The 16081-nt window shown below is 41.1% G+C and overlaps 1 protein-coding gene across 3 annotated transcripts in view; it reads left to right on the top strand.

Moving 5' to 3' along the window:
- The window catches only part of ap3b1a (adaptor related protein complex 3 subunit beta 1a), a 57595-nt gene that overhangs the window by 26677 nt on the left and 14837 nt on the right, over positions 1-16081 (top strand). For all 3 annotated transcript variants that reach the window (XM_063478056.1, XM_063478055.1, XM_063478058.1), the window contains exons 19-22: positions 169-343; positions 2663-2813; positions 4289-4337; positions 6111-6214. In XM_063478056.1, the coding sequence (XP_063334126.1) occupies positions 169-343; positions 2663-2813; positions 4289-4337; positions 6111-6214 (479 nt within the window). The remainder of the gene's footprint in view (positions 1-168; positions 344-2662; positions 2814-4288; positions 4338-6110; positions 6215-16081) is intronic.

Raw genomic sequence — 16081 nt, 5'->3', positions numbered from 1 at the left:
CCCCCGAGCTATAAATACATACTATAAGGTGTTAATTGAATGTCAGTACATTGAGTGACTGTTGCTGAAGAAATTAAGACCATAAGTAATATGAAAGGAAATCTCAGCAAGGAATAAAGTCTGATTTGTTTTGGGTTTAATATGTACACTGTCCATGTGTCTGTACAGAATCGGGCAGTGAGAGCGAGGAGGAAAGCAGTGAGGATTCAGAGAAGACCTCCAGTGATTCTGGAAGAAGCTCCAGTGGATCTGAAAAGAGCTCCAGTGAGTCTGAATCGGATCAAAAAAAGAAGAAAAAGACCAAGAAAGTGCCGCAGAAGAAAAGCAAGCCTGCTGGTGACAGGTACGCTGAAATCCCTGCTGTCTGTCACAGTCTGAAAGCATAATTTTTCTTCCCTGCAAAGGCGGCGTGTCCAGATGTTACCTGCGTCTTTCTCTTCTTCTCTTTCTGGCTTTGCTAATTAAGCAGGTGTGTGTTTGCCAGAAACACCGAGCGACATAGTCAGCAACAAATGTGCCCACGATTCTGCTGCATCCGAGCAAACTCCATCTGTTGAAAGATTCAGCAGTTTATATTATTCATCACAGCCCACTCACAGTTACAGTTCTTAATGCTCAGTTGTAGCTTTCCTCCACTAAACCCCTCAGACTTGATATGTCAGGAAGATGTAAAACTATAGAGCATTATCCATGTCAGAATGATTTACATTAGCACCTATAGCGTGGATAGAGGATGCAAAATTTGCTCAATCACATTGGGGAAAAAAAGGACATTCAAAACAAAATGTAGCAATTAGAAAATGTTGTAAAATCTCAACTTAAAAAAAGGTATAGCTGTATTCAAACTGGCATGTTTATGGATGCCGGAGTAAAGCCTAGCAGTTGTCCAGCTCGAAGCCATGGTCTTTGTGCCAGAGTCTTTGTCTCATCTACTTCTAAGATATTCAAGGGGCATGAAAACTAAATCCAGTGGATCTCTTAGAAGGAAAAAAAACAAACATTATAATGGTCTGTAGCTACGCAGCCTCATACACAACCAACTGTATTGCACGGTGTTTTTAGACATCTTTCTGTCAAAACCAGCATGAACTTTTTCAGCAGTTTCAGCTGCAGTAGCTCCTCGTCTGTTGGATCAGACAACACGGGCCAGCGACCTTGGCCACCCATGACTGTTTTTTGTGGGGGGGTTTTTTACCACTGTTGCTTGGATCAGTTTTCATAGCTACTGACCACTGCAGACCAGGAACACCTGACGACAGCTGCAGTTTTGGAGAAGCTCTAATCCAGTCGTCCAGCCATCACAATTTGGCTCTTGTCAAACTCTGAAATCTTTATGCTTGCCAATTATTTTCTGCCTCTAACACATCAACTTTGATAACAAAATGTCCACTTTCTCCCTAATGTGTCCCACCCACTAGCAGGTGCTATGATGAAGAGATGATCAGTGTTACTCACGTCACCTGTCAGTGGTCAGAATCCTTTGCCTGATCGTTCATGTTTCTAGTTACAGTCTTCTGGGAGATTCACATGGAGGAAAAAAACATCATACACACCTGTTACACTCTATATGCACCATCTCTCTCTCTCTCTCTCTCTCTCTCTCTCTCTCTCTCTCTCTCTCTCTCTCTCTCTCTCTCTCTCTCTCTCTCTCTCTCTCTCTCTCACACACACATATACACGATGGCAGCACTGCTGGAATATTGTTAGCGCGAGTTCCATTAACAAGCTAATCAATGAGAATTTTCCTCCAGTAGCGTAACCCACATTTACATGGCTAATGGATAATGACTTTTGATTGGTCATTTAACAGCCCGGTGTTACCAGTGAATGAGATTTGAGTCATTACTACTGAGTATGCTCACGTACACTCTCTTACACACTAGCAAATTTAGTTTCTTATGCACTCTACTTCATTTGCTCATGGACACACAAACTCACACCGAATGTACCTGATTTCACTGTGTGACAGGCCGGCGGCTGACCCTGTTCTCTCCATTAGAGAGTATAATTAGAGCAACTCACCCCAGTGCTCAAACACACACAAACACGCGCACACACACATACACACGGTAATTAGAGCAGCTCACCCCAGTGCTTCCACAACAAACACAGCATAATGCCCTCATTATGGCCCAGTCATTTCAGGCAGGGCCTAATCAGGCCCACAGTGATTTATATCACTTTTTCCTGTTCGCAGCAAATGAAATCTGTAGGCCAAATTAATACTGGCTTTTCATCATCGCCCAAGTTAAAAAGCCAGTTACCGTCACAATTCCCCTCATTAATTTAACGGCTGAAAATCCCAGGCAGGCGGAGTAAACACTCATTATCGGGACAAATTGAAGAGGGACAGCAAGAGTGAAAGAGAGAGGAGAAAGATGGAAAAAATCTTTTTGAGTAAATGCAACATTGAATTAACTTCACAAACAAAAACAGATTGATCTTTGTTGTTCTAATCGGGGCTGAAGCTTTCAAGTTGGATGGAAAATAGGAAAACAATAGCACCAAGTTTGTTTTATTTGTTGGTTTCCAGACTGTTTTATATTATGGAATAAATTAATATTTTACTTTTAAGAAGTAATGGAGAGTATTGGGTTGTTGTTTTTTTTTTTAATGTGTGTTCTCTGACTACTAAGCTCATTTTGTTTTTTTTCTTCTTCAGTGACTCTGATGAAAATGGCAATGGACCTGTAGGCCAAGCTAGCAGCTCATCCTCTGAAAGCTCCTCAGACTCAGAGTCGGACTCTGAGTCGGACTCTGAATCAGACTCGCCCGCACCCAAGAAGAAGACTGAAGTAAAGGCCAAGCCCAAGGTGACGATATAATGCATGGATGAAGTGGGCGTATTTGGATTTAACTGCGAGTGAGAGTTTCTAACTTTGAGAACAGAGGCTGCCAACAGCATCAGTTCAGATCCACCAAAAATTAAATGCATTTGCTTTTTCCAAAGATTGTGGCGTCATGGGTTGTTTGCAGATCATTAATCTGTCATTTCAGGCTGGATCATATGACCCTCAACTACTGCTTTGTTGTACAAGGTTGAGGCTGATTCTGCCCACACCGCTTATCTTCCTTTGGACAGTAGCGCATGCCAAAAATTATGTTGCATCCACTGGCACGCACCACTGTTTTGCCTTGGCTTTTTATTATGTGATTATAAGATTACTGGGGATCTCTCTGTATCATTGCAATATCTCTAAATTGAATGCATTTGAATTGAGCTTCAACTTACTGGTCGCTGTAGTTGCACACGTTTGCAATAATGGCCTTGAATCAGTGTCTTTGTAGAACTTCTTAGACTATTAAAAATACACATTATAAATGAAATTTAAGGGGAGAAACATGCATTATGTGGTGCTAAAGATAAGATAATGGTATAAAACAATACAGGAAAACACACCTTTGTCACATTATAATGTATGATATTGTACTATATTTACAATGCATAATGTCTAAATCAGTATAGAGTATGATATTAGGATAATGGCCCTGCTCTGCTTAGCCTTCTAAATATTAATGTGCAGTTCTCTCAGCGAGTTTTTGTTCTGTAGGTGCACAAGAGCTTCTAAATCAGGATTTATACCTTGGGATATGATTTGGCTCCACTATACCACCTTTTGTTTTTTCCCTTCCAGCCTTTCATTTGGCCCCTTTCAGCCCTTACAATCTTTTTCTTACCTGTTTTGCTCATCACATTATTTCTCGCCCTCCGTTTGCTTTTCTGCGCTATGAAATTCTCATTTCATACACTTTGTCATTTGGGCATGGCTTATGAATTATGCATCTCTACCTTTCTTTCTACACCTCTCTCTCTCTGTCTGTCTTGCTCTGTCACAACACCCTTTAGTAACAAGGTTTCCGTCTCTATTACCACCACCGAGCGTCAATCAGAGAAAATCTGATAAGATACGGCCTCTAACTTTATGGTTTGTTTTCACTCACATCACATTGGGGTTTTTTTTCCCCCCTCCCTATCTGCTCAGCTTGGGCTATGCAGAGTGGAATTTTATGGCTCTTTATGCGATGTGAGTGGTGCCAGGTTGGTTAGTAGGGTATGGAGAAGGAGCGATAAAAGCCCTCTTACGTTTAAGCACTGTTTTATTGTCAACACCCTACAAGCCTGACTCAGTTGCAGAGGGTGGTGAGTAGCAGTTGTGACTCAAAATGACGTGTGACCGGTCACTGAAAATTCCAGACATGTTACCCGTGAACGTGGGATGAATGTGTTCAGAGATACTGTTGGTGAAATTGAAATTGAAACCATCACGTTGTTGTGCTTTCTTTTTAGGTGGCAGTGAACTCCAAGAAGGAAGTCTCTTTACTGGATCTAGATGACTGTGAGTTTTCCTACAGTTTCCGCTTGCATAAACTCACATTAACAAGAGCAGCAGGCTTCACAAAAAAAGCTCTGATGTGTATTCTATTTCCCCACCGCCCAAAGTAGCAAGCAGACATAGCTGATCAAGTCCTGGTGAGGAGAACTGAATTGTACCAGTTAGAGGTAGAGAAAATATTGGACTTGCATTAATCGCTTGGCTAAAAATAAAGTCCAGTTCATTGGAGAACTGAAGTGTAGGCATTCCCGACATCACGTTAGAATTTGTAGTAGAGTTTAAATATTTACAACGTGTGGACCAAGAGGCGGAAACCTCAGCTGAAAAAATGAAGCCAGAGTGCCAAAAACTGCAGTTTAGTTCAGTCTCCACACACTCCCAACTTTGCAGCATGGAAAAGCCTTTTTAACTGTATAGATAGTTTCCCACCTCATAACAACTCTGAGTGAGGTGAATTTATGTATAACTCGTCCATCTGGAGGATTATGTCCAGATGTCCTGACACAGGCAGCTGCAGCTGGTCACTATCATCTCACTTACTGAGTCACTGACCTGCAGCCCTCTATGGTGCACCTTTGAAGCATCTTAATGGATTGTCTTGCTAATATTGTGTCTTGCTGTGAGGTAAAGACCGCCCAAGAAGTTTTAGCTTCAGGTCTGTTGAATGAAATTCGAGTGTTTTATTGGTCTATTAGTTTGCACTAATTAGCTGATATGTTTATCTGTCTGATGCATCTGCACAGTTTATGGAGACAGCTTGCTAACCAATTTTCCTGGAGTTATTTGATAAATTGCTTAGCCTCCAAATGAGATCATCTCTGGCTCCAAAAGCTAACAAAGCATTGAGGTTTCAAAATGTGGTCCATCTTTTATACTCTCTATGGTGTGGGACTGTATTTAACCATATAGATGTCTGTTCATGTATCGGCTTACACTTTGTAGGTAATCATCCTGTAGAAAACCTTTGCTGAAACTCATCTCACAAGTCCGTGCACACATTTGCTGCACATTTATCTGTGACTGATGCAAATTATCAAATATAGAAAGCAAAAATGTCATTAACTTCTGTCTTGGACATAACTCCGTGGATACTGATGCAGTATCTGTGGAACTCAAGGGAAGCATAAAAGACGAATGCTTACAGGGATTTGTAGGATGATGATGATCTTGTTCATTTCTTCAGTGGAAAATTTTTTTCAGAGTGTTTACAGTTCCAGCTTCCAAAATCAATGCAAAGTAAAACACCACAGTTTTTATGTGTTATTAAAAAGTGCCGTTCAGCCTGTGTGGAACAGGAGAATCACAGTGTGAGGAGTAGTTTATGTTAAATCCCGTTGAACCCCAACAATGGCCTTTCAAATGCAAAAATGAATGCCTTTAGTTTGAAACCAGCTTGTAACCTGCAGATTGTGTGTCTAACTCTGCATCCAGATTATCTTCATGTTTTGGGGTTTGAATCAGGTTTTCCTAAATTACTTTTTGACACAAGATCCCAATGACCCTGTTGACATTTATATCAATGTGACTGCTCACGTTCAATGCTGAAATATTTTTATATGTCAGTTTGTTCTGACATGTTGTGACGTGACTTAATAATAACACTGCAGTAAAAGTTAAACAGCCTTCAGTTGCTTTCTTTTGTCATAAAGTATTATTATTATTATTATTATTATTATTAATATTGTTATTATATTTTAAAAAGTAACTTTGTGTGCGACATCGCTGTAGTAGCTTTAATAATCTTTACATTGTTGTTGTTTTCTTTGCGTTCTTTAGTTTCTCCTGCACCCACCAACGCACCAAAGCCTTCTGTGCTCTCTCAAAGTCTGCTGTCCGACCTCGAAGGCCTCTCTCTCTCCAACATCTCCTCCACTGTGCAGGTTAGTGTGTGTGTTTGTGCGTGTGCATGCGTGTATTAGATGCACACAGGCTGACATTTCCTCCATCAATGTGCGTTGAGAGTCAGTCGTTCCTTTCTGTCTGACACTGACAGTACAGCAGAGCAGCATATGAGATGGTGAAATGAGCCTCACTCCCTTGTGGAACATTTCTGCTCCAGGCGCCAACTATTGACCTTTTCTGCCTTGTTATATTTATAGCCAGTCAGGATGGTCCAACAGCTCTCGCTGTTTCCTGTATCTCTTATAGTCTGTCTTTCTCACCATCGCTGTCTTTTGCACTTCCACACCCTTGATCTCTATTTCTCTCTCGTCTCTGAGACCATCCCCTCGGTTTCTCTCTCTCTCTCTCTCTCTCTCTCTCTCTCTCTCTCTCTCTCTCTCTCTCTCTCTCTCTCTCTCTCTCTCTCTCTCTCTCTCTACCTTATTTCTCTCTCCTCCTCCTGTGTCACCTTCCATCTCTCTCTGTCAGATGTTGTGTCCCTTGTGTCCTCATGTTGTGTATATCTGATGGTTGACCTTTCCCAGTGTGACGGCTCCTTTCTCTCCTCAGTATGTGAGCGACTCTGCATGTCTGTGTATTTTGTATCTTGTCTCCCTCCTGGGAGGGAAATGTCCAGACTATTCTTTGTGCTGTTGCTGTGTCTTATTTTGTGTCACAGCTGCATGGAAACTCTGTTCTTTGACAATGTCACATCAGAAGGTTAGAATCTAATTGAGTAGTTTTGTTGTTTGTGGGCTGTGAATAATGATTATTGTTCTAATACAAAGCTATTTATTTATTTTAACCTTGTAAGCATGGCATAGCTTGCTTTTCTCAAAGATATTAGTTGGTGAAATAAATAACAGATAATCTATTAATGTTTTTTTATTTTATTTTATTTTTTTCAGTGAATGAATTCCTTAAACCACTTAGTTGTTGTTATATTTTATTACTTCAGTGTCTAGTTCCACTTGTTTTTTGTTTTTTTCTCAAGCAGAAAAAAAAATCTCAGGAACATTAACAGAGGAGATGTGTGCTGACAGCAGGATGTGTATCTGTGGAATGGACTGAATTGGAGCTATAAGTGAGGGTGAAAACTCGTCAGGAGAGAAGAGATAGGAATGCAATCAAGTCAAAAACAGTTTATTTTAGAGTCTTGTTCATGGTAGTCTTTTTTTCCCCCCTGTATAGCTTCTTTGTACATGCAAAGGGTAATTTACTACTTCAAAAAAAAGCTGAAGCTGAATTACCTGAAATTTTAAGTCTAGGTGTTTTCCCCCATTACTTCTTTGCCACTATAATCCATTACTAGAAGCTCTTCTACTAACTAACAATTGCTTTTTGCTCACTTTTGTCACCCTCACCAAAAGTGACATCAAAACTGCTCACTGTGCTTTAGTGTCATTTCAACTTGTCATTCGAAGTTTTTGTCCCAGCTTAAAGACGTGAGCATGATTTTTGTCGCACTTTACTGCGATTTCAATGACAGGAACTGAGATATTCTCACGTTACACAGAAGCAGAACAACAGTAAAAAAAGAGGAGACAGTCTGGTGAAGTCTTTGAAAAACAAAAAAACAAAACAAAAAACAGTTGCTGTGCTTCCTGTTTTGACTTCTTCTCGCATACAGTGCTGATACAGAGGTTTTTATGTGAGTGGTGAAACCTATTGTTCATGAGAAGACTGCAGTGGGCCCTCTGGCACCACAGCACAGCACCACAGTTGGCACGCAACACAATGAATACAGTGACCATAATCGAGGCATAAAATAACTGTATAAATGTAATTTGTTCACTATAAACGTGAACCCCGACTCTTCCTGAACTAATGGCATCCAAGGAACTGAAGACTCAAGTGGATTGCTATAATAAAGAAGGGCTGAACGTGGGTTACTATGTTTTTATGTTGCCTTTTGTTTTTTTGTTTTTTTGCTACGTAAACTCCACTGACTTTTTGTTGTCATCACAGGCGTGTAAATGAGCTTCCTTTGGTCTCTTTAAAAGTGACTTTAGGCTGTCTCTAACTTTTTGTACACCCAGATTTAACTGTGTGTGTCTGTGTGCGCACTCCCAGCTTATGTGAATGGCCTCTGCTGCTGTGCGTAGCCCTGCGGTGAGTTGGTCTGTATTCTAAGTTTGCCCATCAGTCCTGCTCGCCTGTCAGTCAGTATGATTGACAGCTGCTCTCAGGCCAGCATTTATGCAGCACAAGTCTTGTTAGCCAATCTCTCCTCAGGTGAAGGCCAGGGAGTAATAGAGAATAGAAATGCAGATTAGAACAGGGAACTTTTTGCACATCAACATCTGATTTAGAGTCAATTCTATGCATAAATACATGATGGGCAACGGGATTCATAGACAAGGGTAAATAACCTCACCTTTATTCACGCACGCCATGCATGCTCTTCAACAACAGCTCTTTCCCACACCCACCCACCCACACACACACACACACACACACACACGCTGGCCCCAGTGTCATTTCTATTTCTCAGCAATCTGCCCACAGAGGCAGCGAGTCTGTCTCAGCTGAGCGCTCGGGCCTTTTTAGAGAATTACTGCATGGTTATCAAAGGCATTTAGATTAACCCTGGCCACTGTCTTTGACCCACCTCCTCCTCTGTCTCCTCCTCCTCTCCTCAGCTTCTGCATGCTACTGCTCTCTCTAATAACATTTTGACATTAGGATCTCTCACAAATGCCTCTTAAATCCTCCCCACCATCCCACCTCACCCCCAAACCTCTTCCGACCGCTGTCCGTGTGTGCGGCGGGGTGGCTGAGGCTGATAACTTTTCATTCATAATTAGCAGTCAGCGAATGGGGCTGCGCTGGGGGGAAATTGAACTGTCAGCGGCGGGGCGCGGGGCGTTTGACCCCATCACACCCAGAGGGGGCCATCATAATTTGTTCATTTGGTGTCCATCAGGCGGACGCCGGCTCGCCCCCTCCTCCTCCCTCGCCTCCCTCCTCACCCTTCTGACCTCCCCCGTAGTGGGCGCTCTGGGTTCACATCTAATTATGAATCAGCAAAAGGACCTCGAGCGCCACGAATATAGAAGCTCCTGCCCTCCAAACCTCCTGCTGCCACTCAAACTGCGGAGATTGCGGCTTAAATAGGAATAAATGCCCACACGGAAGCAGCCAGTCAGTGTAGCCAGCAGGTAGTTTGGGAAATGTTTGTATTTAAATGGCGACTTCCTTAGCCACTTTTTGCTTAGTAATAAGTTTGTTTCAGGCACAAATCATTTTTATATATATATATATAAGCATTTTATCTTTTTCATATAGGTTTTGTTGTCGGCATTGGTCTTTTTCTGACGTGATTAAGGTTATGACCGTGCTCTCTCAAACCTCTAATGATCATATGTGTGTTTTCATTAACAGTTGACACCTAAACTTGTCTTAGCGAAAACACTTTGCCATTTAATTAATGCGGGCCACTGCTTTAAGCTCTTAATTCTTTATTTTTACATTTATTAACATAATTGCTAGGCTATTTTTCTGCCTTTTACTGTGAGTCTATTTCTCACAATAGATCATGTTTTCTGATCCTCAAGTTAAGGTTACAATAGCATTAAAATGCTTGTGAAGATTTGACCTCCATAAATGATTGGACTTTAATAAACTATGTGATTATAAGTGTATTTTCTGAATTGTACTACAGTACATTTTTCCTATGGTGTTTCTCAAATAAATGTGCCACTGACAGCTACATAGCTAACTGTCAACTGCTTTCCTTTGACCAGATGTTAAAATATTAATTAAAATGACAGTAAAGCATAACATCTAAATCAATTGTAATGGACTTGCAATTGCTTCAGACTATAAGTCACATTTTTCATATACTTAAAGCTGTTTAGCCATGGATGTGAGACAGACAGCTGAATTACCAATTAACCTAGTATGCGTGGCAGTGGGACTGGAGTACCCACAGTGGCAAAGAAAAGCCCCACCTGGGGTTTGAACCAGGAACTTTCTTGCTGTGAGGCAACACAGTTAATCCCTACATCACGGTGCCATGCACAAGTAGTAGTGGGTTACTATTTGTGGGTGACCCACAATACCGTGTGGGACAGTGTGACAAACACAGACAATAAAGCAAATGGGAGCAGGCAAGGCAGCTGTGCTGTAACTTGATATGATGTCAAGTTCTAATGGCTTTTTGTTTTTAACATAACAAACCTAAGAAATATTAATGCAAGAATTTTGTTCCCCCAGTAATGTCCAATAAAGAAAAAAACAGACAATATTTGGGTCAACAGTGCTTTGTAGGAGTTGAGTGCTTGAATGTCTGACAAGTTTGTTTGAAGAAGTGAATGGAGTAACCGTGTTTATTTCCACTACAAAAAATGTTATTAGTACACTCTGTCTTCTCTGCAGCAGTGGCTATGTTAGAGGAGCAGCAACTAAATAAAGAAGAATAGTCCACATTGCCCGTTCTTGCCATAAGTGGTATAAAAGCTTGCATTCTTGTTAATGGTTACCAGGGAACCTACCTGTGGTTTCAACTTAAGACCATAACTGATGGACGTGGTTAACTTTGACCCTTTGGTTTCTTAAGCTACGAGAGAAGCCATGTTAGTTGCAAAAAACAGAAATAATTTGCAGGGGCGGGTTTTACAGTGAAACCACGTGCTTATTGGCTAACAGCTAGTGATTGACATTTGTTAGCCAGTGAGCGTGTAGTTTCACTCAGACCTGTGCTTTTGTCGTCACATCCAGTTTTAAAACATCAAAATGGTGAATGGCAAAAATGCTCAGAAACCAGCTGATGTCACAGTGGCTACATCCATCTATTAAACTATCTGTGGTGGTTGGACGTTTTCTGACACTACCTTCTGCTGACAGTAAGTAGACAAAAGCTTTGTGAAGCACCAACATACAACCACGTTGAGTGCTTAAAAGTAAGTGTTGAACATTTAATAGAAGCTCTTATTATGAAAGCTTTGTGACCAAACCACGAATTCTTCCTGTGAATAACAATGTGTAGTCTGGGGGAAAATATCCAAGTATACGCAAGTTGCTTCCTTATTCTTATGCCAGAGTAAATGTATAGTCTTATCTATTTTCAGTGCTGCATATTGATAGTGAATAGTGAATGATCTGTGATTCATAAACATGTGCATACATCTGTTAGTATTCTTTAATCCTGATCTAAGTGTCTGTGAAAGTTGTCTAGTTAAAATTCATGTTTTTGTATTTGGCTCTGAGTAGAGCTGAAATGATTATCTGATTAGAATCAGTCATCAAAAAAGGTTTCGGCACACAATTTTAATAGTCAAATGGTTCAAATTTGACGGCTGCAGCTATTAAATCTGAACACTTGCTTTCGTAGTCTTCAGTTCTAGTGTTTTGATTCAATTATTGTCCAAGTTATTAAGTGTTAATGCAGAAAATAGTCAGTTGCAGTTGAAGATCTCTTGACTATGATGCTAATTCAAAGAAAGTGTTGACAGGCTGTTAACAGCACTTGCAAAACTCGATGAAGGACACCTCTGTTTCTGAATAACAGTCCTCTATTATTGCTAATAGTCTTTAATGGAAAATTTCAAAATTAATCATTTTAGAATACCTAATTTACAGACAAATTGGCATAAATGAACTAACCTCTGTCTATATGCGCCAGAGAGACTTCTTGTTACATTAAAGTAGTTTTAGGAGGCTGTAGTAACATTTATTTAATTCAATTTGCAGTGAAGGTCCTTGTGACGGCCCTCAATTAATTGTCATCTCCTGACTGAAGGGAACAATTAGGCCCTAAAGTCAAACACATGTCCCTCACCTTAATCCTCACAACTCTTGTAGAGCATAATGGAATCCGGTGTCTGAAAAACAGAAATGGATTTTCAATATATGCCCATACATCTCTGTACGCCTCACCCTGCTTTCTTTGAAATTGGCCTTCTAATACACACAGCACAAGGCTGCCCGGCTCTGGTTAGCCCTTTTGAATATGTCAGCGGGATTTTCAGGTCATTTGCCAGAGAGGATGCTGGGAACGTGTCGTCCGGGTTCTGAAGGTGACTGGTGTCTGTGTCATCCATCACGGGAGCTTCCTTTAAGTTGATGCATAATAGAGCCTCTCAATCAACTTCCTCGCTCATTGTCACCTCCCTCCTTCCTGTCCAAGGTGGAGACTGAGAACCAAGCTCAGAGAGGCGGGGAGGGAAAAAAGGCAGACTGACAGAGAAGTCAAGGTTACATTCCTCTTCCCTTCTTATTTACACTTGAGGTGTTATGGGCTTGCACCGCATAACAGGACAACAATGGATGGAAGGGTGAAGCGGCTTGCGTGGGCACTTGTGTCAGGCTTTAACTGTCCGCTGTGTCAAATTGGTGATAATAAGCAGTTTGAAACCCTGTCCTATCGCTGTCCGTCCCTCCTGCCGCTGCCGCCTGCTTGGGGCGAGGCGACAGATAAGACCTTGAAACAGGATGTGTCTGTCAGGGAGGTAAATCTCTGCCGTGATGGGGTGGCAAACATTACGACGAGCTTTATCGACACCGACTGCTCTGACACATCCAAAAGTGGCCCAATAAATTTGCGGGCTGGCGGTGGCGTGACGGGCGCTTGTGGGGGCAGAGCAGCGTTACAGCGCAGCAACAAATGTTTGTTTGACCTCCTTTAGAGACGGCGGTCTGGGCACAAGAGACGCTGCGAGCATGTCACGAGGCCGAGGGGAGATGATGGTGTTGTTGTTAGAAGAGTTTATTCTGTATGTGTTCGTGGTTATGAATTTGTTGATACTGGTGGCAATAAAATACATAAATGGCCAAAAGTCTATTGTTACTATTGAAGACTTAAATAATTGAAAATAAGCCACAGATGTCATACTTAGCAAAAGTAATACTTGATATAATATTTATTGAATCCTACTATTGGCAGCAGATGAATGTTAAAGCTCTGATGTTTACTTACTTGTATACTTGCAGAGGCACTTACCTATTTAAAGGTGACTGTTTTAGCTTTTATTTGTTTCTGAAATGCCAGAGTTGAATCCAGTTGAATTCATTATTATTGCGCCAAATCACAGCAACAGTCGCCTTAAGGCACTCTGTAAGGTAAAGGCCCTAAAACAATAGAAAGAAAACACGTGACTTTCTATGAGCAAGCTCTTGGCGACAGTCAGAAGGAAAAAACTCCTTTTTAACAGGAAGAAACCTCCAAGAGAACCAGGCTCAGGGAGGGGCAGCTATCTGCCATGACCGGTTAGGGGTGAGGGGAGGGACACGGGGCAAAAGACACACTGTGGAAGAGAGCCAGAGATGAACAATAACTAATGATTCAATGCAGAGTGGTATATAAACACAGAGAGGGTGAAAAGAAGTGAGTGAAGAACAAATACAGTGCATTATGGGAAGCCCCCAGCAGCCTAGGCCTATTGCAGTGTAGCTAATGGAAGGGTCAGGGTTACCTGATCCTTTTTGATAAAGCTTAAAGTTAGGACTGGAAGGTTTTAAGTGTAGGACATAAGTCTGTACATAGACCTAATCTTGAAAGTAGAGAAACTGGGAGCTTGGTCCACTGAAATATGAAGGCTCTGCCTCCTATTTTACTTTAAATATCCTAGGAACCATAACTAAGCCAGCAGTCTCAGCAAAGTTCTATAATGATGTGATTATAAAAGCAAAAGAATGAATTCAGTGTATTACCATTTATCTGACTCAGCCAACAGCGCAGGCTTCAGACTACTCTTTGGTTTCTCCTCTTGTACCAAGGCGACATCAGCTTGGAAGGGATTTACGTGCATCTGAGGCAGAGCTGAGTTTACCTGAGTCCACAAGCACTGGGTTCTCTTTCTGGGCATCCTGGACTTTATTTGAAGTTGCAGAATGTCATGGTCTCGGTGTGGTCTCTGGTTGACATGCTGCTACTAATCTGTGGATGTCCCTTTAAAGCAGGGGTGCACAACTCCAGGCCTCAAGGGCTGGTGTCCTGCAGGTTTTAGATCTCACCCTGGGTAAACACACCTGAATCACATGATTAGTCCTTTACCAAGCCGCTGGTGAACTTCAGGACACGTTGAGGAGGTCATTTAGCCATTTGAATTAGCTGTGTTGGATCAAGGACACATCTAAAACCTGCAGGAAACCAGCCCTAGAGGCCTGGATTTGCCCACCCCTACTTTAAAGAGATGAGCGCTACTAGCTAACCTTTAAGGCCTGGGAAAAGAAACTTATGTCCCATGGGTTAATGTTAATCCAGGGTCAATCCACTGCGTATTTCAGATTTTAGGCTCAATCTGCCGTACTCGTTAGCTGAATAAAGCTGTTAAATTTTGTTTGTATAGTATTTGTTGAAACATATAGAATTTTCTGTCATATATACACTAAACAAGTTTCATATGATGGTCAGTCTATAAGTAATCCCTGTGAGCAAAAACTCTGAAAACTTGATTTCAGACATTTTTTTTGTTTTGTTTTTTTCTTTCAATCTTTGGTTTGTATGATGTCACTAAGATGAGATATCCTTAATGCGGTCATCTCAGGCACACAGCTCTGGATGTTAAAGGGAGAGGTACTGAGAAAGTTAAAGGATTATTCTGAGCCTTCAGTCTCATAAAGCTACTCTAATAGTCCTGAGATGGACAGTATGCAGTAGGAAATAAGCAAAGAAGACTATGATGCTGTCTAATTTACATTTGTGTCTTTGTTTTTCATTAAATTTATCCAAACTGTCAGACTTTTTGCTTTTCAGCACGTTGCTCCAAGAGTACAGCAATAGTGTCTGATTTCGTCTGATCGCTTCCTCGAAAGCGAGCACATTCAGACTCATCTCGGCAGCTCTCGTCGTATGTCAAAGCGATTCTTCATCCTCACGCAGCACATGACAAGGCGAAGGATGCCTTTTACATTTCCCACCCAACTGAGAGTGCTCTGGCAGCGCGTTCAACTTTAATAAAACAATGCATGCTGACACTACTCAACACGCTGAGCTATACCATCAAGCCCGCCCGTTTCCACAGTTTCCTCGCATTATATTCTTAGTCATATTCAATTAACTCGGTTAGTTGAAACACCTCGCTTAATCATTTATTTACAGGATCTGTTTTTCTTCCACCGCTTGTTTTTTTTTTTTGTTTTTTTTTCTTTTGCCATTCATTTTGTTACTCTTGTGACTTATTTGAGGTATTTTTTTTTAATCTCTTTCAGGTGATAAATAGATTATTTTTTGTTGTTGTTGTTAAGTCTCTGTACTCATTATTATTTTCACCAGAATGACATGCATCTGTTTAGGCTCTGTGCTGGTGTGTGAGTGCATTCAGGTGCTAATTGTTTCAGAGGGTGTGAAAAGGCTATATCTGTCTCATGTTTTTAACTAATTAGAGCTGTCATTCCAGACAGAAGAGCCTTTGACTTCTATTGACTGTTAAACTACTGAAAGCTGTCATACTTTAGAGATTTTTTTTTTTCAAACTTAGTTTTTTTTCCTCCTACAGCAGAGGTGTGTCTGGTGTTTGTGCACATGATGATTTTTCCCCCCACTTTGCATTGTGTAGTGTACCACTGCTGGCTGACCTATCTTCTCTTTCGAGAGCATCAGATAAAAATCTCAGCCACACCGGTTGTTAACAATTTTTATTCTAGTGATGAGATGTTTAATTTTTACATTTAAAAAAAAAAACATTCAACCACACTCTTCCCCCTCATTTCATGTCTGTATGTTTTTTAAGTTAATGCTGTTTTCTGCCTCTGAAAAGGTAAAAGCCCCTTTAAAAGGCCAGCGAATGGCAGTTTTGGCCCATGCAGGCACTTGTGTTTCTTTTCATTAGAGGTTGTTTTTATTCAGCCTGGGTTGACTGAGCATCCAGCCCATTTCCATCTAACTGGGCTGATTGGAGGGCATTTCTTAAATGCGCTCCTCT

This window comes from Pelmatolapia mariae, linkage group LG7 (assembly GCF_036321145.2).
Source record: "Pelmatolapia mariae isolate MD_Pm_ZW linkage group LG7, Pm_UMD_F_2, whole genome shotgun sequence".
Classification (NCBI taxonomy): domain Eukaryota; kingdom Metazoa; phylum Chordata; class Actinopteri; order Cichliformes; family Cichlidae; genus Pelmatolapia; species Pelmatolapia mariae.
Note: the sequence above shows the minus strand (reverse complement) of the source record. Positions and strands in the feature narration are given on the sequence as shown.